The 22452-nt window shown below is 44.5% G+C and overlaps 1 protein-coding gene across 1 annotated transcript in view; it reads right to left on the bottom strand.

The window, feature by feature from the left end:
- Nucleotides 1–22452, bottom strand: part of F13A1 (coagulation factor XIII A chain) — a 151802-nt gene that overhangs the window by 70660 nt on the left and 58690 nt on the right. Inside the window, exon 5 of the mRNA XM_038770355.1 lies at nucleotides 18730–18837. Within this exon, the coding sequence (XP_038626283.1) occupies nucleotides 18730–18837 (108 nt within the window). The remainder of the gene's footprint in view (nucleotides 1–18729; nucleotides 18838–22452) is intronic.

Raw genomic sequence — 22452 nt, 5'->3', positions numbered from 1 at the left:
TGTAAAATGGGGATGAAGACTGTTTGGTTTTGTTCTTTGTCTCCCCCTTTTAGACTGTGATCCCACTGTTGGGTAGGGGCTGTCTCTAGATGTTGCCAATTTGGACTTCCCAAGCGCTTAGTACAGTGCTCTGCACATAGTAAGCGCTCAATAAATACGATTGATGATGATGATGATGATGTGAGCCCCACGCGGGACAACCTGATTGCCTTGTATCTGCCCCAGTGCTTAGGACAGCACATAGTAAGCGCTGAACAAATACCGACATTATTATTATGCCAGCCTAAGGTGCACCTGACCAAGGGGAGGGGTGGAAGGCTCCAGATTCCCCTTGGACACAGGCTCATGACAGTGGCAGGATGCCACTCCTCCGAGGTCTGGGATATGGCCAAGGGTTGCCCATGTGGGGAAGAGGGGGCAGGGGCCTCTAGGTCCCCCCAGTTTGGGATGGGAGTGAGAGTAGGAGCCAGAGAGCCCGGACTGCCATGGGTCTGACATCTCTGCACCCTCTCCTCAGAAATCAGGTCCCTGGCTCCGGAGAGCCTTCCCTCGCTCCGAGCTTGGCCCCACCTCCCCAAGGACCTTCCCCCATCCTGCTTCCCATTGCTCTGAAATCCGGAGTCCAGCAGAGGCCCGACCTGGGCACCTCACTTCCTCTCAGTCCTGAAGCCCGGGCCATAATGCCACTGGACCCAGGGTGGTGGGCATCCCGGTGTGCCCCGAGAAGAGCAGTGGGCTCTGATGGTGACAACCACTGATTGGCTGCAGGAGCAGACCGCTGACCCGGCAACCGATGGCAGGTCACAGAGGATTCGTGCCGGCGGGATTATCTGGGGGAAGGGTTGGGTGGGAGCAAAGGTGGATCCGACACGGGCAGCCCTCTGAGTCGACCAGGAGATGGAATAGGTAAGTGGAAAAAGAGATGAAAGCCACATACTCGGGGCCTGGAACCACGGGCCTGTAAATCAATCAATCGTATTTATTGAGCGCTTACTATGTGCAGAGCACTGTAAAAAGAGACCTCCTCGGGGGTAGTGGGAATAAAGGCACTTAAGCCACAATGAGCCATTGCTCCTGCTGCTGCTACTGTTGTTTCCTCTGTTTTGCCTTTCCGGTAAATTGTAGATTGAGGGGGTATCTCTGCTTTCTGTCTCCAAGCACTGACTCCTATTGGAAAATCCACATTTTTCTCAGCAAAAATTTTCGTATCCCTCTTTGCAGCAATGTTCTCCAGAGCAAATGTACCTCTACAGCCCTGACCTCTCTCCTTCTCTGCAGTCTCACATTTCCTCCTGCTTTCAGTACATCTCTACCTGGATATCTTGCCAACAACTCAAACTAAACATGTCCAAGAGAGAACTCCTCATCTTCCCACCCAAATCTCATCCTCCCTCTGTCTTTCCCATCACCGTAGACAATATCAATATCCTCCCTGTCTCTCAGTTCCGTAACCCCGGCGTGATCCTCGACTCGTCTCTCTCATTCAATCCACATATTCAATCTGTCACCAAATCCTGTCAGTTTTTACCTTCACATTCCTAAAATCCTTCCTTTCCTCTCCATCCAAACTGCTACATTGCTGATCCAGGCACTTATCCTACCCCACCTTAATACTGCTGACTTTCCACCCTCCGTCTCTCCCCGCTCCAGTCCCTACTATACTCTGCTGTCCAGACCACTTTTCTACAAAAACTCTCAGTCCATATCTCCACACTCCTCAAGAACCAGCCACCTCTGCATGAAGCCATAACTCCTTTACCATCAGTTTTAAACCACTCAATCATCTTGCCCTTTTCCCACCTCACCTCACTGAGCCCAACCCAAACGCTTCCCTCCTCTAGGGAAATGCCCCGATCTTTGCCATCCTGGCCATTACTTTCTGCGGCATCTGCTGTTAAAAGTACATGAGGGCCAACGTTTACGAGCAGTCTGCCACAACCGAGCGGTGGTTCACTATGCAGATGCTAGCCAGTTGGGCTGAGACCGTTATTTTCATGTTCCTGGGTATTTCGGCCGTAAACCTGGAAATCTGGACTTGGAACGCACTATTCATCCTCCTGAGCTCAGTCTTCATTTCAGTATACATAGTCATAAGCAACGAAAACGGTGCTCCCTCATTATGGCGGTGAGAAGCAGCATGGCCTAATGGACAGAGCAGGGGCTAGGAGTCATAAGGACCTGTGTTCTAATCCTGGACCTGCTTGTCTGCTCTGTAACCTTGGGCAAGCCACATAAATTCTCTGTGCCTCAGTTACCTCCTCTGTAAAATGGGGATAAAGACCGTGAGCTCCAAGTGGGACAGGGACTGTGTCCAACCCGACTATCTTATACCTACCCCAGCACTAAGTACGGCACCTCGCACATAGTAAACGCGTAACAAATACCATAATAATAATCATAATAATAATCATAATAGAGAAGCAGCGTGGCTTAGTGGAAAGAGCACATGCTTGGGAGTCACAGAGGTCGTGGGTTCTAATCCCAGTTCTGCCACTTGTCTGCTGTGTGACCTTGGGCAAGTCACTTAACTTCTCTGTGCCTCAGTTACCTCATCTGGAAAATGGGGATGAAGACTGTGCACACCACGTGGGACAACCTGATTACCTGTATCTGCCCCAACACTTAGAACGGTGCTTGGTACATAGTAAGCACTTACCAAATTCCAACATTATTATTATTGTTAATAATAATATCTCAACACCAACCCCTTTCCCACATCCTCCCTCTGGCCTGGAACTCACTCCCCCTCCATAAATACCGGATCACCACTCGTCCCACTATCTTGAGTACTTTGTACAGTGCCTGGTACATGGTAAGGGCTTATAAAATGCCACTGCTCATTATTACTGTTGTTATTGTTATGATTATTATTCAAAGAATTCTTAAGCTCATATCTCCTCTAAGAGGCCTTCCCCAATTACGCCCACTTTACCGGACTCCCCTCCTCTTCTGTATCAGCTCTGCCCTTGGATCTGTACTCTTTGGATATTTGGTATTCACCTCACCCTCAGCCCCACAGCATTTATCTGTAAATTATTTATTTATATTAATGGCTGCCTCCCCCTCTAAGACTTTAAGCTTGTTGAAGCCGGGGAACGTGTTTACCAACTCTGTTGTATTATACTATCCCAAATACTTAGTACAGTGATCTGCACACAGTAAGCACTCAATAAATATCGTTGACCGATTGACTGAAATCACTGGCTGGGTTGGGAAAATGTAGATTTGGATCTAAATCGGCCCAGGGCAAATGGAATTAGATGGGTATTTCTCCCTGCAGACAGGATGCATGTTTCAGAGCCATGTATGGATCGTGTTGCATTGAAAATCTTGGTAGCAAAATGTCTGCCTGACAGTTTGGGCAGCCTCCCTCCTCCTCCCCTCCCCAGGATGGCTCCCAGTGTCCAGGCAACTGGCAGCAGGTTGAGAAGGGAGTGCAGAGTTAACAGCACCCCTGGGCAGCAGTGATTAATCAGACACTTCCCACTCTGACAGGAGGCTGGAGGACACAATTTTTCTCAAAAAAACTATCTGGCTGGCACCAGCTCAACTGAACACTTTAGAGATGCAGAGAGGACTGATGCACAGTGAAAAGCACCCGCATCAAATTCTCCTAATGGGAGTTGCCAATCGAAGGTGGTATCATTCGCGTTGGAGGCTTTTCAACCTGCATTCAGCTTGCCTCCGGCAGACACAGACCCTGAGTTTCTGGAAACCCCTGAGTTAGAAACAGCCCTCAGTTTCTGAGCTTGAAGGATGCGATTGATCGGCTCTACTGCTAAGATCATCACATCATAACACCAGCAGGGGTGGGTTGAGGTGGAGTTGTCAATGTGTGAATGGAAGCCAACCACGGTTCCCATTTATTTTCTTCCAGCAGGTGCTTCTTCTTTCTTGAGAAGGGAGCACCTAACTACCACCGATTTTGACTCAGAAGGCAGGGACGATGGGGAGAAACCTGAGCTTTCCATGTCTGCTTAGAGTCCAGCTCTTCCATTTGGCTCCCCCAGACTACAGAATGAAGGTTTCTGCTCAGGGAGAGAAGATTCTTGTTCAGTTCCCAGGAGGTGTGAAGGGGTAAGCTCTCCTAGGGTGAGGGATTTTGTCTACTTACTCCATTATACTCTCCCAGGCACTTAAGTAACTCTAGTTGTAAATATTTCCATGATTGTGAGAAGAGAACATGTCCCTTTGTTACTCTGTACATCTCAAGCACCTAGTATGGTGCACTACACAAAGTGTGCATTCAAAAATGCTACTGCTATTACTACTGTCAATCAATCAGTGACATTTTTTGAACACTGCACTACAATCAATCAATCAATCAATCGTATTTATTGAGCGCTTACTATGTGCAGAGCACTGTACTAAGCGCTTGGGAAGTACAAATTGGCATCACATAGAGACAGTCCCTACCCAACAGTGGGCTCACAGTCTAACAGGGGAAAGTGTGCATTCAAAAATGCTACTGCTATTACTACTGTCAATCAATCAGTGACATTTTTTGAGCACTTACTGTAGCAAGGCATTGTCCTAAGCACTTAGGAAAGTATAATACAATAGGCACAATTCCTGACCACCAGGAGTTTACATTCTTCATTCATTCATTCATTCATATTTATTGAGCACTTACTGTTTGCAGAGCACTGTATTAATAATAATAATTCTGGTATTTGTTAAGTGCTTACTGTGTGCCAGGCACTGTACTAAGCACTGGGGTGGATCCAAGCAAATAGGGCTGGACACAGTCCCTGTTCCACATGGGGCTCACAGTCTCAATCCCCATTTTACAGATGACGAAACTGAGGCACAGATAAGTGAAGTGACTTGCCCAAAGTCACACAGCAGACAGATATGAACATAAGTGCTGTACTACTGATTGATTACAATTGATTGATATGACAACTACTACTATCTCTTTTATTAGAAGCGTTTAGTACAAGCGCTTAGTACAGTGCTCTGCACACAGTAAGTGCTCAATAAATACGATTGAATGAATTAGAAGCACAATTACAAAGTACTAGAGGGATAAACTTACTCATTTTAAACCCTCTCTGCCGCAATGCATTGGTAACGCACATATGGTACTAGAAGAGTTAAGGAATTGAACAGAAATGGTTTAATCACTAGTGATGCTCAAACCCAAAGCACAAAACCAAACCTTGCTGGTTTCTCATTTGTATAGGTAATGTTTTCTGGACAGAGAATAGCTGAGACTATCTCTAACAGGTTTAGTAATTTAGTGGCATAGCTGAGACTATCTCTAACAGGCTTAGTAATTTAGTGGTCAATGGAGTTGGCAACTAAACCTAAGGGCTCAGATCTGTACAGGTCCTGTTTGAGAGGGGCAAAAAATCAGGAAAATTATCTGAGAAACTGAAAGGAGGGAGACTATATAAAGATGAAGAGTCCTTCACCAATTGATCATGTATTCCTGTAACAATTGCAGGTGTGCTCATGGATTCTCTTAGCACAGAGAGTTGATTTGCTAATTATTAACTCAATTTGACAGAACTGAGGACTCGTTTTACACACACACACACACACTCTCACAATACAGAGACAGATCAGTTAGATTTTAGAATTTCCAGGATCAGGCTCATAACTATCTTGCTTAGAAGTGATCTGGGTACAACATAATTCCTGGGGGGGGGATCATAATAATAAATGTATTTATTAAGCACTTACTATGTACTATCCACCCTATCTACCTCAGTGCTTAGGACAGTGCTTGATGCATAAAACAAATACCATTTAGAAAAAGTGAGGAGATTCATTTAAGTGAAATCCTGGTCCTGTAATCCCCAACAACTTCTCATATCCCCCAGATCTGGTTTTGAAACCCATGTTAGCAAAGAGACCCTTCCAGATACATCAAGACTCACAGCAGGCCCTGAACTAAATATTGTCAATGTTGGGACCTTTCTTTTTAATTATCAAACAGGTGTTGGATAGTGGGATCCCTATTTGGAAATCCAGCCCCTGTCCTAAGGTCAATGGAGTTCACCGGGCAGAGTTCACCCTCATAGAAAAAATGAAATACAGCAATCATTCTGGTATCCAAAACTAAACTTGGATAGCTACATTTTGTGGTTAATGGAGAGGCAATGGAGGGGAGAGCTGAGGTCCGAAATTATGATCCAGACTCCAAAGGAATATGATTCCAGTAATCTCATATAATCGGCTAAGGGAATATGTGTATTCATGGGATTTGGGTATACATATTTTGCTGTCTATGAGTAGCTTTTCCTTACAAGCTTCAGCGTCTGAGCTCCTCTTATTTGCAAAGGAGCCGACAAGAAGTGTGGATACTCTTTGATTCATTGAGTTCTCCATCTGCCATCTTCCTAACGGGTCTTAACCAGCTGCTCTGAATGACATTTCAGATTTTATTGAACCTAAAGCCACTTTTGATCTTATCAACCCACACTGACCATGACTCAGTAGAACGTTCACGTGTCCTGAGGTTCAATGGTTTTGTCCTCTTTAAGTCAGTGGTCAGCATAAGGCAAATACTTAATAAATCCATCGTAACTATCATTAATAATCAATCAAAACTATTTATTAAACATTTATTTTGTGCAGAGCACTATACTAAGCACATGGGAGAGTACGTTAAAGTAAGATGACACAGTCCTTGGCCTCAGGAGCTTACAATCTAGCAGGGGAGATTAAATTACATTACTAGAGGGATAAACTAGCAGGGGAGATTAATTACATTAAAATAAATTACAGGTACGGGAGGCAAGTGAAGCAGTGTGGCCTAGTGGAAAGAAGCCAGGCCTGAGAGTCAGAGGATCTGGTTTCTAATCCTGTCTCTAGTCCTTGCCAGCTGGATGCCCTGGATCAAGTCACTTAATTTTTTTTGTGCCTCACTGTCTTCATTGCTAAAATGGGAATTAAATACCTGTTCCCTTCCACCTTAGCCCTGATTATCTTTTATCTACCTCAATACTTGGCACATAGTAAGGGCTTAATAAATACCACAAATTATTAACCAACTATAAGGCTACACATATAAATGCTGTGGTTATGGTGTGAATATCAAAGTGCTTAGGCTATATGGACTCAAGTGCATAAATGATTCAAGTAGGAGAAAAAATAGAGTTGGTAGGTGAGAGATTAGTCAGGGAAAGGTCCCTGGGAAGATGCGATTTTAGTAGGACTTTGAAGAGGGGAAAGTGTTGACCCGTCGGATATTAAATGGGAGGGAGTTCCAGGCAGGAGGGAGGTTGTGAGCAAGGGGTCGACAGCAAGAGAGACGAGATAGAGGCAGAGCCAGGAAGTTGGTGTTAGAGGAGCAAAGTGCTTGGATTGGCTGGTAGTGGGAGAGGAGCAAGGATAAATAGTGGGGTAAGTAGAGAGATGTAGTGGAATAGATAGGTATAATCATGATCATCATCATCAACACTAATGTAAAAGAACAGCACTGTGGTGGTCCAGAATGTTCCTCTTGAAGGTCACTCAAGGGCTGAAAACCAAGAGAAATAGCTAAGAGTTTCATCTTTCACTAAAATCAAATTCGGAGAAGGAAAGAGAGAAGCAAAGGTAAATCACATTATCCAGTCATGATAAAGGGCAATGGGCTCTTTGCTAAATTTGCAGCAGGATTTCAGCTCCTGGAGACTTAGAACTGCAACCAAGAGCATCACTTGGCAGCAATGCCGGTGATCATATGCCCAGGCTTTGGAAATAGATGGATCACAGTATAGATAGATGCAGTATGGAAACCTGACTCTAGGAAGAAATTCTCAAAATGCATTTCCTTAAATTGGCTGTTATTAATGCATTTAAGTGACCGCTTCTCCAAAATACGCAGTGTGTCTATCTGAAAATGATTTTTACCTTGATAACCAAGCTGTTTGGCCAAAATGGAAGCCCCATTGCATTTGAAGATTTCTTCCTGAACAGTTTGGACTACCTACCCCCATATAAAGGGCAGTAGATGCGTTGTGAAACTCTGAACCATATTTAAGACAATTCAACTTTTGGCTGCAACCGTTGGTTGTTTGCATGTTGATGATCGATCATTAAGGAGATCAATAGCCTTTATTTAGTACACACACACACACACAAGTATATTCACTCTATATTCTATGAGAACACGTAGATTGAAAAGATCAAAATGGGACTCTCAGTTCAGGCCTCAGTATGCTCATAAAAGGCTTATTCTGCTGTATTGTGAAAGTCATGAAAAAGTGTCAGTATCTTGAACTATTCAGGGCATCCTGATTTGCTAAGTAATCTAGAGTCAGATCTATAGATGATATCACATGCTTATATCACATGATATCACATAAAGCCTGGGTAAACTGGGTTGAGGTCTTGGTATGAGATGGCTGAGGAAAAAAGAGTAAGTGAGGGGTTGGTTTCTGAATTGCCTTTCCAAGTCATTTTGACCCCTTTCTCCCATTCAGGTGGAAACCAAATGGGATATGCCGACTTAAAATTGGAGGGGGGCAAAAGATTGGAGCTCTCTGTGGGGGAACACATGGATCTGTGGGAAGGAGGTGTGTGGAAAAGAAGACAGGTGAGGTGGTTATTGGATAGAGGGATTTCAGAGTTGGTGAATCTAGAGATTTAGACAAAACATCAGACAAAAACTCCTTACTATCTTCTGTAAGGCTTATAACTCAGCCTGCAAACTTCACTCCTCTAATACCAACTTATTCCCTGTACCCCACTCTCATCTATTTTGCCGCCAAACTCTTGATCATATCCTGCCGCTGTCTTGGAGCTGCCTCCCCCCATCATATACGACGGACTTCCACACTCTCCCCATCTTTAAAGCCTTATTAAAATCACATCTCCTCTAAGAGGTCTTCCCTGAGTAAACCCTCATTTCCCCAACTCACCCTCCCTTCTGCATCATCTATGCCCTCAGGTCTTACTGCTAAAGCACTTGATAGTCACGCCGCCCCCAAGCCCACAGCACTTATATACATGTACTCTGCCACTTCCCATATTATTCAAATATCTTTGCACGTGGTAAGCACTCAATAATGCCATTGATTGATTTATTCCAGATACCCCAAGCAGATCTGGTTTGGGCACAAAGGAGAGGCTATAGCCAAACAGCAAAGGAAAGCAGAGGAATGATAAGCCTAATTATGTGAAGAGGCCTGGCCTTCATAGTCCTTGGAGAGGCCAAGGGGAATATAATTTTGCTTCACACCCCTTCTTCAAATCAGTGATTGTATTTCCATATGGCTCTAGACTGTTGATCAGAAACCGTTCTGTCCTGTCATAAACCGCCTTCCCTTAACTCTATACATCACTATTTACAGATCTGGTATTTGAGCCATAACCAAGCATCAATTTCTACAAGGAGATCTTGGTACACTTTTCAATCAATTAATCAATCACTCAGTGGTGTTTATTGAGAGCTTACTATGTGCACAGCACCGTACTAAGTGCTTGGGAGAGCACAGTGCAACAGATTTAACAGATACGTTCCCTGCCCATAATGAGCTTAATTAATTAAGCTCATTAATTAGAGGTGAATTCAATTTCAGGGTGAATACAATTTTTTGATATTTTCCATTGATATTTGCATTTGATTCAAAACTTTCAGGTTCAGTGAGGGTGAATGACATCAAATGTTGGGTTTTCAATCATATTTTTTAAACGGTAGTCGTTAAGCACGTACATTGTGTCAGACACTGTTAAGCACTGGGGTAGATACAAGTGGACATAATCCCCATCCCTCATGGGGCTCACAGTCTAAGTTGGCGGGAGAACAGGAGAACCAAGGCACGGAGAAGTTAAGTGACTTGCCCAAGGTCACACAGCAAGCATTTGGCAGAGCCGGGATTTGAAGCAGCATGGCTCAGAGGACAGAGCCCGGGCTTGGGAGTTGGAGGTCATCAATCAGTCAATCAATCAATCGTATTTATTGAGCGCTTACTGTGTGCAGAGCACTGTACTAAGCACTTGGGAAGTACAAGTTGGCAACATATAGAGACAGTCCCTACCCAACAGTGGGCTCACAGTCTAGAAGGGGGAGACAGAGAACAAAACCAAACATATTAACAAAATAAAATAAATAAAATAGATATGTACAAGTAAAATAAATAAATAAATAAATAAATAAATAGAGTAATAAATATGTACAATATAGAACCCAGGTCACGGGTTCTAATCCCATCTCTGCCAACTGTCAGCTGTGTGACTTTGGGCAAGTCACTTCACTTCTCTGGGCCTCAGTTCCCTCATCTGGAAAATGGGGATTAAGACTGTGAGCCCCATGTGGGACAAGCTGATTACCTTGTATCCCCCCAGTGCTTAGAACAGTGCTTGGCACATAGTAAGCGCTTAACAAATGCCATCATTATTATTAGAACCCGGCTTCTCGCACTCCCAGGCTTGTTCTCTTTCCAGTAGGTCATGCTGCTTCTCTACTAGGCCAGGCTGCTCTTTTACCGGACTGTATTAAGTGCCAGGGACAGCACATTAGAGTTGGTACTCATCATCATCATCATTGTGATATTTGTTAAGCGCTTACTATGTGACGAACACTATGCTAAGCAAATAAGAAGTAGCGTGGCTTAGCGGATAGAGCAAGGGCCTGGGAATCAGAAGGACCTGGGATCTAATCCTGGCTCTGTCACTCGTTTGCTATGTGATTTGGGGCAAGTCACTTAACTTCACTGTGCCTCAGTTACTTTATGAGTAAAGTGGGGATTAAGATTGGGAGTCCCAGGTGGGACATGGACTGTGTCCAATCTGGTAATTTTGTATCTACTCCAGCGCTTAGTACAGTGCCTGGCACGTAATAAGCACTTAAATGCCATTAAAAACGGGCTGAGGTTGATACAAGGTAATCAGGTCCCATATAGAGCTCACATTCTAAGTAAGAGGGAGCCCAGGTAATGAATCCCCATTTGGCAGATGGGGGAACTGAAGCCCAGAGAAGTTAAGTGACTTTCTCAAGGTCACCCAGCAAGTAAGTGGCGGAGCCAGAATTAGAAACCAGGTCCTCTGAGTCCCAGGCCCGTGCTCTTTCCAGTAGGCAATGCTGCGTCACATCAATTAGTAATCAATTAATCAATTCATGCTATTATTTGAGTGCTTTCTGCATGCAGAGCACTTTACTAAGCAGTTGGTAAAGTACCGTGAAAAGGAATTGGTAGATACAATCCCTGCCCATAAGGACCTTACAGTCTACAGGGGGAGGCAGGCATTAAAATATACTATAGATAGAGGAAATAGGAAAGGATATGTACATAAGTGCAGTGGGTCTGGAGTTAGTATCCAAGTGATTTAAGGGATACACACAGCCGAATGCTTGGTTGACACAGAAGGAAAGGCATATAAGGGGAAATGAAGGCTTAGACAGGGAAGGCATCTTAGAGGAGATGTCATTTTGGGAGAGTGGTGGACTGTCAGATTCATTCATTCATTCCATCGTATTTATTGAGCGCTTACTGTGTGCAGAGCACTGTACTAAGCTCTTGGAAAGTACAATTTGGAAAGTACAATATAAATGGGGAGAGAGGGAAGCCGTAGGCAAAGGGTCAGTGGTGGGATAGATGAAATCAAGGCATAGAGAGTAGACTGGTGTTAGAGGAATGCAGTGGGCAGGTTAGGTTATAGAAAAAGATAATAATAGTAATAACGATGGTATTTGTTAAGTGCTTACTGTGTGCCAAGCACTGTTCTAAGCGCCGGGGTAGATACAAGGTAATCAGGTTGTCCCACGTGGGGCTCACAGACTTAACCCCCATTTTACAGATGAGGTAACTGAGGCACAGAGAAGTTAAGTGGCTTGCCCAAAGTCATAAAGCTGATAAGTGGCAGAGCTGGGATTAGAACCCGTGACCTCAGACTCCCAAGCCCATGCTCTTTCCACTAAGCCACGCTGCTTCTCATAAGATCAGCAAGGTTAGGTAGGATGGAGAAAGCTGATCGGGTGCCTTAGAGCTAATGGTCATGAAACACTATCCCTGCCCTCAAGGAACTTACAGTGTGCTTGGGGAATCAGGCACTGAAATAAATTAAAGAAGGGGGAAGTAGTGTGACCTAGTGGAAAGAACACAGATGTGTTCTCATCCCCGCTCCATCACTTGCCTGATGTCTAACCTTGGGCAACTCACCTTAAGTTCTCTGTGCCACAGTTTCCTCCACTGCAAAATGGGGATTCAATACCAGTTCTCCCTCTTAATTAGATTGTGTGCCCCAGATATGGGACAGGGACCGTTTTTGGTCTGATTAACTCGGATCTACCCAGTGCTTAGTTCAGTGCTTGACCCATAGTAAGCGCTTAAATACCATTTTTTAAAAAATTTAGTAAAAATAAATAGAGTTTAAAGATCTGAAGGGCATGAGGTGAGTACCCAAATGGTTAGGAGGGTGGAAACTCAAATGAATAGATGATGCAGAAGTGTTGAAATGCCCTTAGGGAATATAGGATGAGGAGGTTTTAGAAGGACTTTGAAGAGTGATCTGCCAGATGTAATAATGAATTGATTCTTTTTCTGAGGAATGATGGTTAGATTAATAAAAAATAGAAGACATCTCTGGTCGCGTATACTTTCTTCGGATGATCAGTCCATCATTAAAAACATCTTTAGAGAGAAATTAGTTTTGTAATTACATACTCCTCCTACCAGCTTCTTCCTATGCTGTAATAAGAGAATTAGAATGTATGTGTGGGAGGAAACAAGGCAGGTGCGTTTTGAGATTGACATCAGGGTTAAAGTATCTGTTGGTGGATAGCTGCTATAAATACATTCTTGTCTTAGAATTATTTGTCTTTCCATTATGTAAAACAATTTAAAAAAGGTTTTGGCATTGTGTGTTTTGGTTTCCTTTGCTGAAAAAGTCCCTCACTTTCCTTGGGTTCATTCTTACCCTTTTCCCCACATACTTCGCTCATAAAAACAACAATAACCCACAATTAGTGATTGTTAACCTTTGTTATAATTTAATTCATGACTACATCACTCAGTGTAACAAATCTTTTGATATGTAACAGTGGCGACATCATTTCAATCGAGACCTAACAATTCTTCATATATGGAGTCATTTAAAACCTAAAATACAATGGCAGAATTGGCTTTCTTCCCTTCATCCTGGATTATATGGAAATCAACTCACATTACCATCTCTTCCAGACTCTCCATCTGAAAGCATCAAATATATGGTCATATTACAGTTCAGGAAATGGTCTCGCCAGTCTGTGGGATTTTATCCAGACAACTGACTTTAAGATTCCAGGACTGAGAGTGCTGTAAGAGCTATTCCATCCTTCAACTTATATTTCTAAACACAAGGTTCAAATCACATCTCCCACTGAAAGATATTTCCATCCTTCCCTGTTCCACTACTTTAAGGCTCCTAAAGTTAGGAAGCTCTTCTTTATAGTTAAATTAAGCTTCATTTGCTGCATTTTTTGCTTTCCTCTTGTTCTGTCTCATCACTGAACAGAGGGAATAACTGTCTAGATAACTACCAACTGAATGACGGGCCTGGCTATATTTAAAGGCCAATCCTTTTAAACTTAGTTCCAAATTCATTTTGTCATCTTTTCAATGGGCTTGCACTTCAATAAATACATCGAAAGAATTAAACTGAGCAGAACGTTGAACATGGGGGGAATATAACAAGAGTTAGTAGCTCTTCAAGCAGGACATTCACAGAAATTACAGCTAGGAGGAAGGAAAAGTGGCTATGTAAATGAATGACATATTACATATTTACGCAGGTAAATTTGTAAAAGGGTATGGGCGTTGATAGGTACAGAAGAGCTACAGAGATTGTGAGTGTAAAACCTCCTTTGGTTGTTTTCTCTTGCATACTTACTACCAACCAAAATGCTCCTAACTGGTTTTTTAGATGTCTCTTGCACTTTAGAAACTAGAGTCTGGTGTGCTGATGAGTCCTCGACAAATCATTTCTGTGCCCTCCTCAGGCTCCCTGCCCCCCCACCTCTCCCATCCCTTGCCCCCAATGACCTGGCCACTTACAGTATTAAGAAAATTGACACTATTAGGCGTGATCTCCCTAAAATCTCCCCTGCCTCAGTCCTTTCCCCCCCGCCCCCTCTTCAACTCTCCCATCTTTCCCAGCAGTATCTCCAGAGATCTCCTGCCTTTTCTCAAAATCCATCTCCTCTACCTGCACATTCTACCCCATTCCTTCGCACCTTATCAAAACACTTGCCCACTCCCTTCTTCCCTAACAGCCATCTTTAACTGTTCACTCTCTAATAACTTCTTTCCCACTACTTTCAAACATGCCCTATTCTAAAAAAAACCTTCCTTGACCCTGCGACTCCCTTCAGTTATCATCCCATCTCCCTCCTACCATTCCTCTCCAAACTCCTTGAGCGAGCTGTCTACACTCACTGTCTGAAATTCCTCTCCTGCAGTTTTCTCCTTGATCAGTCTGGCTTTCATCTCCTTCACTATGCAGAAACCACCCTCTCAAAGATCACTAATGATCTCCTTCTTGCCAAATCCAGTGGCCTCTACTCCATCCTAATCCTCGACCTCTCAGCTGTCCTCGACACTGGCGACCACCCCCTTCTCCTGGAAACATTGTCCAACCTTGGCGTCACTGAAAATGTCCTCTCCTGGTTCTCCCTGGTTCTCTCTCTAGCTGTTCATTCTCGGTCTCCTTTGTGGGCTCCTTCTCTGCCTCCCGCCCCCTAACTGTGGGGGTTCCTCAAGGTTCAGTTCTAGGTCCCCTTCTATTCTCATTCATTCATTCAATCATATTTATTGAGTGCTTACTGTGTGCAGAGCACTGTACTAAGCACTTGGGAAGTACAAATCGACAACATATAGAGATGGTCCATCTACACCCACTCCCTTGGAGAACTCATTCACTCCAGTGGCTTCAACTACCACATCTACGTGGATGACACCCAAATCTACATCGCCAGCCTGGATCTCTCTCCCTCTCTGCAGCCTCACATTTCCTCCTGCCATCAAGACGTCTCTACTTGGATGTTCTCCCATCACCTCGAGCTTAACACGTTCAAATCAGAACTCCTTATCTTCCCTTCTAAACCCTGTCCTCCCACTGACTTTCCCATCACTGTAGATGGCACCAGCATCCTTCTTGTCTCACAAGCCCATAACCTTGGTGTTATGCTTGATTCCTCTCTCTCATTCAACCCACAAATTCAATCCATCACCAAATCCCATTGGTCCCCCCTTCACAACATCGTAAAATCTGCCCTTTCCTCTCCATCCAAACTGCTACCATGTTAATCCAATCACTTATCCTAACCTGCCTTGATTACTGTATCAGCTTTCTTGCTGACCTCCCAGCCTCCTGTCTCTCACCACTCTAAAGTCAATACTTCACTTGGCTGCCCAGATCATTCTTCTACAAAAATGTTCAGTCCATGTTTCCCCACTCCTCAAGAACCTCCAGTGGTTGCCCATCCACCTCCACATCAAATACTAACTCCTCACCTCTGACTTTAAAGTGCTCAATCACCTTGTCCCTCCTACCTTACCTTGCTACTCTCATACTACAACCCAGCCCACACGCTTCGCTCCTCTAATGCTAACCTTCTCGCTGTGCCTCAATCTCATCTATCTCGCCACCGACTCCTCATCCATGTCCTGCCTCTGGCCTGGATCACCCTCTCTCCTCAAATCCTACAGAAAATTACTCTCCCCCCACTTCAAAGCCTTATTGAAGGCACATGTCTTCCAAGAGGACTTCCCTGACTAAGCCCCTCATTCCTCTTCTTCCAGTCCCTTCTGCATCTCCCTGACTTGCTACCTGTATGCATCCCCCTCCAGCCCCACAGTACTTATGTACACATCTGTAATTTATTCATTTACGATAATGTATGTCTTCCCCTCTAGACTATGAGCTCATTGTGAGTGGGGAATGTGTCCATTTAATGTCTCCCAAATGCTTAGTACAGTGCTCTGCACACAGTAAATACGATTGAATGAATGAATGCTTAAGAGAAGAAAATGGATACTGTCGTAGTAGGGTAGGGGCTATCTTCTCTGAGATCTGACATTCCACGTTCAGTCACCAGATATTTTCTGAACCATCTCTGCAAAATGATCTGAAATTTAATTTATAAAGGCAGAGGAAGCCCAAGTTCTTGGTACTCAAAGGACAGAGAAGCATCACACTATTATTTCCTCCCTGATCTGGAATCAGAGGAGTCTATGCTCTGTACACAGACTGTGGAACACCAGAATGGGCCCAAGAAATCTTGGGGGCCCAAGGATGTTGGGATGAATCCTTTGGTTCTGGATCTTTAGGTCACAGTTATGTTGATGATGATGGTATTTGTTAAGCGCTTACTATGTGCCATGCACTGTTCTAAGCCCTGGGGGAGATACAAGGTAATCAGGTTGTCCCATGCGGGGCTCACAATCTTAATCCCTATTTTACAGGTGAGGTAACTGGGGCCCAGAGAAGTGGAGCAACTTGCCCAAAGTCACACAGATGACTAGTGGCGGAGCCGGGATTAGGACCCACGACCTCTGACTCCCAAGACCGTGCTCTTTCCACTAAGCCACGCTGCTTCTCTAACCAGTTATCTAAACTTATCGGGTGGGCTCAGTCCAGAATCCTCTGGCTCACCCCTTGGAACTGTGATCCAGACTCTCCTTCAGAATCGTATTGGACTCCCCAGGGCTCCTCTAGTCCAAGGTAACTCCGATTTGTCCAGAACTTTGGGAGGTCTGCTGCCTTCAAGGAGTCCAGACAAATTCTATCCAAAATTGAAAGATTTGGTTGGACTTGGACCATTTCCCAACCAGGAGGGAAATGGTAACTGAGTGTCTTTTTCCATTTCCTGGCCAGGCATGAAGTTCCCGAATAATAATGACGGTATTTGTTAAGTGCTTACTATGTGCCAAGCACTGTTCTAAGCGCTGGGGTAGATAAAAGATTAGCAGGTTGTCCCATGTGGGGCTCACAGTCTTAGTCCCCATTTTACAGATGAGGTAACGGAGGCACAGAGAAGTTAAGTGACTTGCCCAAAGTCACACAGCCGACAGGTGGCAGAGCCGGGATTCGAAGCCAAGACCCCTGATTCCCAAGCCCATGCTCTTTCCACTAAGCCACACTGCTTCTCAATAATAATGGTATTTGTTAAGCGCTTACTAGGTGCCCAGCACTGATCTAAGTGTTGAGGTAGACGCAAGGCAATCAGGTTGTTCCACGTGGGGCTCACAGGCTTCATCCCCATTTTCCAGATGAGGGAACTGAGACACAGAGAAGTGAAGTGACTTGTCCAAAGTCATGCAGTTGACAAGTGGTGCAGCTGGGATTAGAACCCACGACCTCTGACTCCCAAGCCGGGGCTCTTTCCACTAAACCACACTGCTTCTCGTGAATCTAGAATGCAGGATTAAAATAAGGAGATCGGATTCACCAGCACTAAACTAAGGGCGATTTGAGCAAATGGTCGATGACATCCAACTGTGGGAACACCCAAGTCCCCAGGAAAACTTCTTTGAGAACCACTGTCTAAATTTAGGGGTTTCAAGCATTTCGAGAAGTTTGAATCCTACGGATTTTGAGAAACAATTTGGGTTAGTGGAAAGACACAGGAGACCTGGGTCCTAATTCCCAGCTTCACCACTTGCGTTCTATGAGACGTTCGGCCAGTCACAGTGTCTCTCTGCCTCAGTTGCCTGATCCGTAAAAAGGGGGTTAAATACCTGGTCTTTCTCCCCCTTAGGCTATGAGCCCCAAATGGGGCAGGGTCTGCAGCTGATCTGATTGCAGATCAGATAAAATCCCAGAGTTTAGCACAGTGTTTGGCACAGAGTAAGCACTCAACAAAGAACCTCCCCGAGTCTCAGATGTTCACTTGCAGCTTAATTTGTAGGCCAACGTCTGGCTTGAATGTAGGGGAAGAGACGGCGTTTGAGCATCAGAAGCTCTGTAACTTTCAGTCATCTCCTCTGCTCTGGGCAGAGTTCCTAAGTAGGCTTAGTACAGATGCTGTGTGCAGTGCTCTGCACATAGTAAGTGCTCAATAAATACCATTGATGGTGCTGCTGATGATGCTGGTTTCTCCATTCTCTGACTCACTTTGGACCCAGGCACCAGCTGGGGGGCTAGAAACTACTGGTTCTCTCCGCAACATCCTGGAGTTAAGCCCTGCCAAACCCCAGCAGAAATTAAGCCCCAAGTACTAGTCTGCACCCCACATATGCTCATCCACTTCCCTTTGGCCTGAGCTACACCCCGACCTTCCCTCCCTTTCAGAGTCATTCCCCACTTCCTGCGGCTGAACGGTTGAAACATAAAAGAAAAAGCTTCTGCTTCGGCCCCCTTGGCCAGCTCTCCACAGCTCCTGCTTCTCAGGCTGTGGGATCGCCTCTTGCTGCGCCCTTGGAAGAGGCACAAACTCTGAGAAATTGATGATGGCAGGGACATCTGCTCCGCCTGCAAAGAATCAACTCAGCAAGGCAGTAGGATCTGCTGTGGATGCTGCTGTCATCATTACGGGTACCTCTGCCTGACAACCTAGTCTGTTCTGCCCTCGTTTCCTGTGTATCTGAAGCATTAAGAAATGCAGGAACTACATATGCTATTCGCGACGCGCTCTCCAGAAAACCCATGAGGCTTTGCCACGGGGATATTGGTTGGTAAAATCTTGACTCCGAGAAACAGGCGTTTGCCTAGGAGCACTCCACCACCGTTTCAATAACTCCTAATGAAGTGATCATCCAGAAGCAGGCAAACCAAGTCACATCCAATCCATTCGAGTGATTGGAATTTATTGCCTACCATTGCGGCTCCGACACGGCTGATTTTGACTGGGTTCCCTCTCCCGGAGAGCTCCATTTTCGCTTTGTCCATCAAGTACAGGCAAGCGTCCAGAATGCCTTCTTCAAACTAACCAGGAAGAGAGAAAACAGAACATTGCTTAACAGCCACTCAACAAGTAAATGAGGAGCAAATGTTCTTTGCCTAAAAATAAACATAACAAAAGCTATATTTTAGTCTCCTGTTTGGACGGATAAGTTTCTCATATAATAATCTTCCACCTTTAGTGAAGAAGGTTGTAATGAAGGGAATACCACTTATTGATTGATCGAAGGGAAAAATACATCTTCCTTTTCGAGACATATGGGGCCTTGTTAGAGGGTTATAGTCCCACTGACTTTTTTTTCTGTCCTTAAAACTTTACTAGTAGTTGTGGGAGTCAGAGGTCGTGGGCTCTAATCCCGACTCTGCCGCTTGTCGGCTTGACGCAAGTCACTTAACTTTCTGTACTTCAGTTATCTGTAAAATGGGGATTAAAACTGTGAGCCCCTTGTGGGACAACCTGATTGCCTTGTATCTACTTCCAGCACTTAGAACAGTGGTTGGCACATAGTAAGCGCTCAACAAGTTCCGTAATTATTAATAGTATTTACTGAGTGCATGCTGTTTGCACAACCCTGAAGTAGAGTGGGAAAAGAATACATAGGTGGTAATTATCAATAAATCAAGCAGTGGTATTTATTGAGTGCTCACCGTGTGCAGAACATTGTACTAAGCACTTGAAAGAGTACAACAGAGTTGATAGGTACGTTCCCTTGCAGAGATATAAACTAAGCCATTAATAGAAGTAGTGCTACAAGACTGTTCATCTGTTCAAGGATAATGAAGTGACCGTAAAGTCTTTCAGAAAACCACTTACATCACATTAACTGACCTCTCTGCTGTATATCTGCTATACTGTCCATGGGCTAAGTCTCTGAGTAGCCCAAGTAACACAAATCCTCTTGGGTCTTTAAAATAAATTGGTACCCACATGTCATATAGGTTAGACTTGGTGACCCAAAGTTGACTACTTTCAAAGTCCAGACTGCCCCTTCTGGAATCCAGTGACCCCAATTTCAGAATGAATAGAGGGCAGAAGCAGGGCAGATGCCATCATCCAAAGAATTGCCCTAGGCTTCCACTCGGTTTACTTGGGAGAAATCCCAGGGCCACAGAAAATACCAGGGCCTCCCAGGAAAGAAAAGGAATTAAGTGTCCCATTCAGTGATACAATGGCCAGCAGATGCCATAGAAACCTCAGCTAGGAGAGCAGCGGGGCTTCGTGGAACGAACATGGGCCTGGCAATCAGAGGACCTGGGTTCTATTGCTGGCTGCACCACTTGCCCGCCTTGTGACCTTTAATAATAATAATGATAGCATTTATTAAGCGCTTACTACGTGCAAAGCACTGTTCTAAGCGCTGGGGAGGTTAACAAGGTGATCAGATTGTCCCACGGGGGGCTCACAGTCTTTATCCCCATTTTACAGATGGGGTAACCGAGGCCCAGAGTAGTTAAGTGACTTGCCCAAAGTCACACAGCTGATAAACGGTGTAACCGGGATTTGAGCCCATGACCTCTGACTCCAAAGCCCGGGCCCTTTCCACTGAGCCACGCTGCTTCTCTTTAGAGAAGTCACTTAACTTCTCTGTGCCTGAGTTTTCTTATCTGTAGAGCCCGTTGTTGGGTAGGGACCGTCTCTGTATGTTGCCAACTTGTACTTCCCAAGCGCTTAGTACAGTGCTCTGCACACAGTAAGCATTTAATAAAGACGATTGAATGGATGAATGAATGAATACATGTTCTCCCTCCTGCATAGACTGTGAGTTCATGTAAGACAGGGACTGTGTCCGACCTGACGTTCCAAATCCACCCCAGCAATTAATATAGTTCTTGGCACAGAGTAAGCCTTTAACAAATACTATTATTATTACTACTAATAATAATAATCAACAATCAACAGCACTTAAATTTCATTCTGCCAGTAATACAAACCAATACCGTAGAGCCGTAAGCAAGCATTTCAGTTCAGGAAACAGCTGGAATGGCCGCTTTGAAAATCAAAACGACTCAAATCGTCTCTCAAACTTTTATCAATGAAACCTGATCGGGTTTCAAACCGAGAAAGGGTGAGATCATGACAGCTGTTTTCTTCGTATTGCCACAGAGTTCGCTTTTTTTCTAGGGGACATAGACCCTTACTGAGTGACCATAGCCACACCATTGATGTGAAGAGTGAAGCTTGAATTGACAGCATTTTCCAGTGGTCTGCTTTTAGGCTCAAAGGAAAAGTGAATGTGTTAATGAGAGCCTTAGTGATCTTATGTTTCCAGACTGTAAAACCAGCAGCCACTCAGAGATACTAAATGCCTTTCCTCTGTGGGTTGAAGGCATAAATCAAATGTCATTTAAATGACCATTTATTGACAAGTCAAAGGTAAAATCAGGAAACTAGGCCATGTCTCCTGAGGGAAGAGATCATATCTTTTTGCTGTATTGTAAACTCTTTCAAGCATCTGGTAGAGTGCTCTGCACGCTGCAAGTACTCAATAGATACCACCGATTGACTGATGAAATTTTAGAATGGGGTTAGCAACATCTTGAGACCCAAGAATGAGGTTAAGTCATGTATGTAGGTGCTGGCAGGGGAGCTGGAAGAAAGGAGGAAGGAAAGGGAGGGAGAGAGAAAGAAATAGGCCCGGGGCAAAGAAGGGCTTGAAGAACGCTGCCCAAATTCCCGTAAATTCTGCTCAGGGGTAATTAACGATGGCTTATTCTCAGTCCGGCACTCACTGTGCTTTGCCAGGACGTAAATAATCCTGATCCAAGGAAAGGCCTTTGGGAACATTGTTTCCATCTATTATCTTCTCCGAGGTGATGTGACACTGACAACCACATCTGTCTGCCCTAATTCTCCCCATATTTCTCCTTCCTCCTGGCCTGCCCCAGTGACTCGTCAGTTTCACCAGCGTCAAAAAATGTGCTTTGTTGGGAACAAGCTGGCACGCTGGCATGAAAACTCCATCTTTAACTCTGGGGAAAATATGACTCTTGACATCGGCAGCTTATACTTCATCTGTCCAGATGCTATTGCCAGGAAGTTCAACTTTTACTGGGTGTTTCTTGTTCACTTTATCTTGAATAGACAGTGAATGCTAAGATGATAAAATATTGAAAAGGGGACCCACCTGAATTACTTGGATTTATTTTAGTCCTTGGGTCCCAGCTCTTGGGCACTGATTGCGCAGGACAGACATGCTTCTTGGTAGAGACCCTGGCTGGGTTTAGGACACTTTGCCCCCAACTAGACTGGAAGTGCTTTGAGGGCAGGAGTCATGTCGATACAATTCTGTTGAATTCTCAGTGCAGTACTCTACCAGTGACTAATTGTTTTCCTGGCTTCACACTTTCCTCTTTTCTAGACTGTGAGCCCACTGTTGGGTAGGGACCATCTCTATATGTTGCCAACTTGTACTTCCTAAGCGCTTAGTACAGTGCTCTCACACAGTAAGCGCTCAATAAATACAATTGATTGATTGATTTTGGGAACTCAGCAAGGTACAGAAAGGGAACGAGGTGGAGATGTGTCCTCCTATGAACAAGAAGCTAATGCCTGTTCCTTTTATTCATTTGTGCATTCATTCAATCGTATTTCTTGAGCGCTTACTCAGTGCAGAGCACTGTACTAAGTTCTTGGAAAGT

Source organism: Tachyglossus aculeatus, chromosome X3 (genome assembly GCF_015852505.1).
Source record: "Tachyglossus aculeatus isolate mTacAcu1 chromosome X3, mTacAcu1.pri, whole genome shotgun sequence".
Lineage (NCBI taxonomy): Eukaryota > Metazoa > Chordata > Mammalia > Monotremata > Tachyglossidae > Tachyglossus > Tachyglossus aculeatus.
The sequence above is the reverse complement of the archived record's forward strand: the minus strand, read 5'-3'. Positions and strand labels throughout refer to the sequence as shown.